The sequence below is a fragment of the Hippopotamus amphibius genome, chromosome 11 (assembly GCF_030028045.1).
Source record: "Hippopotamus amphibius kiboko isolate mHipAmp2 chromosome 11, mHipAmp2.hap2, whole genome shotgun sequence".
NCBI lineage: Eukaryota > Metazoa > Chordata > Mammalia > Artiodactyla > Hippopotamidae > Hippopotamus > Hippopotamus amphibius.
Window position 1 is genome coordinate 21,797,153 of NC_080196.1, and position 7,342 is coordinate 21,804,494.

At 40.1% G+C, this 7,342-nt stretch overlaps 1 protein-coding gene across 1 annotated transcript; it reads left to right on the plus strand.

Moving 5' to 3' along the window:
- The first annotated feature begins 870 nt into the window (after positions 1-870).
- On the plus strand, positions 871-2,156 carry NKAPL (NFKB activating protein like). Its single transcript, XM_057700003.1, has one exon. The coding sequence runs from the start codon at positions 871-873 to the stop codon at positions 2,086-2,088; it is 1,218 nt and encodes a 405-aa protein (XP_057555986.1). The 3' UTR covers positions 2,089-2,156.
- Positions 2,157-7,342: the final 5,186 nt, after the last annotated feature.

Consider the following 7,342-nt stretch of genomic DNA (forward strand, 5'->3'; position numbering starts at 1 on the left):
TAGCGCACATGGGATCATTAGTTGTGGCTCACGAGCTTAGTTGCTTCAAGGCATGTGGGATCTTCCCTCACCGAACCCATGTCCCCTGCATTGGCAGGTGGATTCTTAATCACTGTGCCACCAGGGAAGTCCCCATGCACATCTTAAGATGGGGGAAGTAATCTTGCGTTAAATGTTTGCCACTTCAGAAAGTGAGCAAAGTGTTCACTCTTTGACAGTTTCTTAAGAGCTCAACTAGATAAGGAGACAACTACAAGACTGAGTTAGATGCTTCCCTGTGTTTCTGCGAATTGAAGAATACAAATCATGACTCCAGTCCTCACTTAACTCAGGCTGAGCTGAGCTCACACTGACTTTAAAAGAAATTCTGGTTCTTGCTTCTAAGTAGGATTTGGTAGTCATTAATAAACGTATCTCTGCCATGAAGATGGTGGAGGGTAAACAAGAGGAGCGTGAGAACTAGAGAAACTTCAGCAACGGGTAAAGATAAAGAGAGCAGAAGTGAGAATGGTAGAAGGGTATCAAGATGCTTAAAGGCAATTAACCCGTTAGTGAAGGGAGTGTTTGAACAGTAGAGGTATTCCCTAATGCGAATTCCTCTTTTTATGTTCTCACAGGGCTTAGGTTGGTGAGTGTAAATCCTAAAAACAGGCGCGGCCACGCCCCCTTTATCGGCTCTCTCAAAGAGGCCTCCACGCAGCCTCAGCTAAAGCAGGTGCTTCACAGTCCACACGCTGATTGGGTCTTCGCCTGGCAAGCGCCGGAAGCGGAAGTCGCGCGCCCGAGCGTTGCTAGCGCGCTTGCGTGGGCGGGAATCGCTGTTCAGCTTGTGTGGTCTCTGCAGTAACTGTAACTGTGAAGGCGCGGCTCATGGCGCTAGTGTCTGGGTCCCGCTATCCCCAGGATACCCCAGGCGCTAGGAGACGGCGACGCAGCTCGTCGGGGAGCCCGCCTTCCACGCAGGCCAGACGCTCCCCGTGGGGCAGCCGTTCCCACTCTTACTCCCGCGGCTGCGAGGGCCTCAAGCCTCCGTGCGGTGGGTCGGGCGTCGGCGGTCCTTATCCCTTTAGCCGCTCTGGGTCTCGAGAGCGGCCCCCCGGGCTCCGCAGCTACGCCTTCTCCTCCTCTTCTTCTCTCTACTTTGGTGGATACTGCTACCATCACCACCACCATGTGGGCGACAGGCAGTGGGCAGACGACTGTGAGAAGGAGAAGGAGGAGAGCTATCGCCAGAGGAGACTGAAAGAGAGAGAAAGGATTGGGGAGTTGGGAGTGCCTGAGGTGTGGGGGCTGTCTCCAAAGTTTCCTGAGCCAGATTCTGATGAACAAACCCCAGTTGAGGATGAAGAAGTAAAGACTAAGAAGAGCGGTAGTTCAGATTCCAGCTCTGAAGGAAAAAGGAAAAAGGCCAGTCGTTCAAAAAATAAGAAGAAAAGAAAGAAAAAGTCCAAAAGAAAACATAGGAAATATTCTGATAATAGTGACAGTAATTCAGAGTCTGGCACTAATTCTGGCTCTAATGATGACAAAAAGAGATCAAAAAAAGCCAAGAAGAAAGAGAAGAAAAAGAAACACAGAGCTAAAAAGCCCAAGAAAAAGACCAAGAAGACTAAAAAAGAATCCAGTGACTCAAGCTATAAGGATTCAGAAGGGGAGTTGCTAGAAGATACCTGGATTGAGCAGTCAAAGATTGCAGATAACCTGGATCTAATAGGTCCAGAGGCACCTGTAATACACACCTCTCAAGAAGAGAAACCTTTGAACTATGGCCATGCTCTGCTTCCAGGTGAAGGTGCAGCTATGGCTGAGTATGTAAAAGCTGGAAAGCGTATCCCACGAAGAGGTGAAATTGGGCTGACAAGTGAAGAGATTGCTTCTTTTGAACGCTCAGGTTATGTTATGAGTGGTAGCAGGCATCGCAGAATGGAGGCTGTGCGACTGCGTAAAGAGAACCAGATCTATAGTGCTGATGAGAAGAGAGCCCTTGCATCCTTTAACCAAGAAGAGAGAAGGAAGAGAGAGAATAAGATTCTAGGTAATTTCAGAGAGATGGTGTACCAAAAGACAAAAGGGAAAGATGACAAATAAGGACTTTTGTTCCATAGCAGGACTTTTAACAATTTTATATGACCAAAATTAAAAGGCTTTATGGTACTACTGTACCTACTATAAGTTCCTCAAGAAAAAACTGCTTTTTGAGATCTCTTTAGCAATTTATTTTTTGTTATTTTTAACTTTAAAAGTAAAATGTGCACAGTTTTTAAAAGTATTCAAACTCTACAGGAGAAGAGTCAGTAAAATGTGAGTCTTTTCCCCCTGTCCCTGATCCTTCTCCCTAAAGAAATCTCTTTTTGGCATCTTTTATATCTGTCCATAAGTTCTGTATATATACAAGCATATATGTTGCAGGATAAAGATTGGAGCTATTAACCTGAAGGGGTTTTTTGCTTTTGTTTTTTTTTTTCCCCTGTTGCCCTGACTTTTCTCTCTTCAAGGGCTTCATTGCCTTGTGGAGCCATTCATTTACCCCAGGGAGAACCAGAAGAACCCCAGAAAGAACAAAGGATTCAATTGAGTGTATTCAGGTTTCCATTTAACAGACTGAGTTAAAAATTAGAGATTTATTGGCTCATTTTCCTCTTCAGGCTGATTTCCCTTAAATAACAAAAAGGCTGCCAAGGCTTCTGAGTTTGGTTATATATTTCCTGGTCCACCTATGAAGAGAGAACATTTTTGTTTTGGCATTCAAAACAAGAATACTGAGACACAGCCTAATTGGATTAGCTTAGGTCACATGCCCTCCCTCAGAAAAGATATTGTTGCCAGGCAAATAGAAATGGCCTACTCCTGAATCTGCAGGTTTTGTTGCCCTAATGGGCAACATGGGCAAGGAATGGATACCTGAGCGAAAATCAGAGTAATGTTGAGAATGGGGGGCAGGGGGGTGGGGTGTGGGGAGGCAACTAACAAATGCCCACTGCAGTTTTGAATGATTTTTTGATTTTTAAAAAAAATATACAATAGAGAGTACAGGTGCTGAAAGTTAAAATTTTCTTGAAGAAAGACTTGGCATTGACTATTAGAAGCCAAATACGTGATTTAAGGGGTCATAGGATTTATCCATAAAAATAGGCATAAAAAAGATAATGATCCAGAGTGCTTGAGTATTCCAAAGAGTAGATTAGGCACCAGCTAAACTAGGGGGAGAAAGAACAAAATGAGAAGGTATAAAGGAGGAGACAGTTGATAGAGCTTATGAAAAGGAGATCAGATCACGAGGGGCCACGTGGACAAGAAAATTAGCATTGAGAGACTGGGTAGCACCAGTGCTGGAAAAGACTTTTAGAGTGCACTCCACTCATGGTCTATGGTAAGGCCCTTGTCATCCAGTGACATCTGTCTGAACTCTGAGACTTCAGCAGTAACCAAACTAATTTGGATAAGCCCCATTTCAAGGCTCAAGACCCTGGAAAGTCCGCAGAGCTGATAGTGAAGGAGTACAGTTCTAGAATCTGGCAGGGCAGAGTGATGTAGAAGGGCATTTTTACCCCAGTAAGTGACTTGATTGACCCTGGACCACACTAGCTTGAGATTTTCCCCAAAGAGTGTTGGGTGAAAGCCACCTTGTTACATATATATATTTCCATTTTTAGAAACAAACCATACCACACTATACGGATGGATCTATACCTGCCTTTTTCACTACACAATATATCTTGGAGATGTTTTATATCATTGCCTATAAATCTGTCTCATTCTTTTTAATGACTATTCTGTTGTATGCAAGAACCATATTTTATCCAATGTTTAAGATGTTTTCTGATATTTTGCTATTATACACTACTTGTAGTGAAAATCTTTGTGGATGTATGAGAGTATTATCGGTAGCATACTCATCTAGAAGTAGAATTAATTATTGGGTCAAAAATAATCCTTTAGGTCATCTAAAAATGGCCTAGAAGAGGAGTTGTTGGATCAAAGGAAAGATATTTATATGTGCTTTCTATGTGCTGGGCACTGTAGCAGATATTAGGGATAAACCAAAGAGCAAGTTAGGCTTGATCCCTGCCATCATAGAATTTTACATGCTACAGGGGGAGACAGACTTTAAATAGTTAACAGAAAAATAATTATAAATTGTAGTATGCTATGAAGAAATTAAGGGGGTAGAGACAGAAATGGTGGTCGTTTTTGATAGGGTGATCAGAGAAAGTCTAAGAATATCACATTTAACCTCTAAGTGCTTTAAATTTTAATAGCTATTGCAACATTGCTTTCCAAATAAGATGCACCAGTTTACAAACTCACCTACCAATATTGTATTTCTAAGCATTTTGACTATGAGTCTTTGCCAATCTGATAGGTGAAAATGACATTTCATTTTTTATTTTATTTTCATTTCCTTAGGAGTATGGTTGAGTATCCTTTCATATATATATATACTTATGTATGCATATATGTGTGAGTCTTTTGTAATTCTGTGTGTGTGTGTGTGTGTGTGTTAACTACCCACATTATATATTTGTGCATTTTCCTACTGAGTTGTTGGTCATTTTTTATTGATCATAAGAACTTTTCAAATAAATTCTTTATTACAAATCCTTTTTTTGTATGCATTTTTTTATCTCTTGGAATATAATTGCTTTACACTGTTGTGTCAGTTTTTGCTGTACAACAAAGTGAATCAGCTGTATTTATTTTATTACAGATCTTGAAGATATTTTCCCCTTATTTAACTTTGGAATTGCTTTTCTGGGAAACACTTGATTTTATTGCCCTTTAAGGCCTAAAAAGAGTCCCTCACACTAGCCATATAATTAAATATCTTTGTCTTTCTCACTTGGGGAAAAGATGCAGCTGAGAAACCGTGACTCCTAAGTAAGCCAAAGTAAGATTGGTGGACAGGATGTTCATTCCCCTCAAACTGCCCCCTGCAGTGGAAGCACTGGAGTCCTAACCACTGGACTGCCAGGGAATTCCCTGTCTTTTTATTCTTAACCTAACAAATTCAGCTGTATTTTTATGAGGATACTTGTAAAACTTCACCATCAGGCAGGAGAGAGGCTTTTGGTTTGAGAGGGGTGTGTGTGTTTCCATATAAATGAAGTATCCATCTATTCTTATTTTATTAGGAGTTTCCCTTTTAATCAGAAATGTATGTTGAATTTTGTGGACATTATATGATTTTTCTTTATTAGCCTATTAATATGCTGATTTTAAACTTATAGATTTCCTAGAATTAAACTATGAGTTTAGAACATCATTGGCTACATAATTTTCTATGTCAAAATTCAGAGTAATGAATGACATTACGAGTGGAACAGAGGGAAGAGTGGAAAGCATCATCACAAAAAAATACTCGTAACTCATGGTTGTAATGCAATAGTGCCTCTATTGATCATATAAAAAAGGAAGCTTTATATTTTAAATAGCCTGTGAATGGACCCAATGGAAACATAAAGATGACCATTTTGTTTACAAAAATAGGGATATTCCTGGAAGATGGAAATCTCAATTTTGAAAATTGTTTTATATTATTAGTGAAATGTAACTCTGTCCTGGTAAAAATTGTATTTTGGTTTATTCTCACCTTATCTACCTCTAACCCTTCCAAAAGATACAAATAGGCTACATAAAAATGCACACCTTCTTTGTCAAGGTACATTAAGTGTATTTATTTTCATGGGATATCCAATGCAATGCCAGTAATCTCAGCCTTGATAATATGTGCAATGTGAGTGAGGTTTAAGAAGTCAGCCATGGTAGGGAGTTTGAAAGGGGGAGTAAATGAATTAGGATTATTTACTTCCTTTTAAAATAAAAATTAATGTTTACCCCTTGTATAATTTTTTGGGGGAAAGCCCTTCATAAATTTGAAAAATCAGATGTATGTTTTCCCTTCAGAACAGAATATTAACTTCTAATTAGTAAAATATTTGCATTGACTGGATTTGTTAGCCTAAGGAAAAGTTAAGTAAATATATTTACTTTAACTTTTATTTTTATTTATTTTTTCATTCTCAATCCACTGATGACGTCTATCTCATTTATTTTTACTTTAACTTTTGAAGATACTTTCAAGTTCTCACACTCAAGGAGAAAAAGATAACTCTCCTTCAGATAATAGAATTTTTTTTTTCTTATCTGTTATAATTTCAGGCTTGAAACACAATGTGAATTATGCCATAAAACAATGATTAGTATGATATTTGTTTCAAAGTTATCAATGATTTGTTCAGATTTTTGTTTTAAAGGGTGCATTTTGTTCATAGACTATAAAAATACAGTTTGCGATGAGGTGGGCAAGAGAGGGAATATTTCTGTTCTCTTCTGCAGGATTTTTGTAGTGACATCTGATGCCCTGCACAGCCCCCTCACCCCCACCCCACCTCACATACATTGCAGAGAATAATCATTTGTTATTCTTTCTGGTAGTAATAGACTGTAACTGAGCAGGACTCTATGGGGCGGTCCCAGGACAGACACCTCCCCCATATCCTCTGCTATAGCTCCTCTCTGAAGTATAGATACATGGATAATAGTATCTGATGCACTCTTCCTGAGTTGTTTTACAGATGCTAAAATTACCACTAAATGGAAGAAATTAACCACTTGATCATGAGCCCCCAGACATACAGGCTCATAAGGGCTGATAATGTTAACCACCCTGTTACCGCAACACTAACCAATCAGAGAATTGTGCAGGAGTTGATCACCCTCACCTGGCTTTTAAAAAAAAGCTTTGCTGAAACCCTTCAGGGATTTGGGAGTATTTTGAGCACAGACCACACTGTTCTCCTTGCTTGGTCCTGCAATAAGCCTTTCTCTACTCCAAATTCCAACATTTTGTTTTGTTTGGCCTCACTGTGCGTCTAGCACACAAACTTGCATTTGGTAACAGTTCCTAATTTTTCATCACCTTAAACCTTTCAATCCAAATATACCTTCATTGTTCAATTTAATCTTCAAAATACTTTGACGTTTATTTTTGCCGCTGTATTTGATGACTTTAATTGGGGGGAAATGGTAAAATATGTGTCCGTGTTTTAATTATGTGAGCTTGCAAAGTGGAATGCCAGCTGTTTTGTGATAACGTTAAAGTGAGCTGGCCTGTTTTTACATGAATAAAACAAATTTAGGCTTAAAAAACTGAAAAACACCTAAGCGCACACCGGGACGCCCCTCCCAGCCCCGGGACTTCGAAAGCGTTCAGCCAACCGGCGGGTGCTTGGCCTCCTCCAGCTAAGCGGGAGCAGGATGCCATCGAGCCGCGGTCCTCCGGCAGCCCTAGAGCGACGCTAAGGTGAGTCGCGGAGCGAAAGCCGGCGCTCAGCAAAGAGCT

Bases quoted from the DNA above. Each gene is read 5' to 3' on its own strand.
- NKAPL (XM_057700003.1), top strand. From the start codon at position 871: ATGGCGCTAGTGTCTGGGTCCCGCTATCCCCAGGATACCCCAGGCGCT.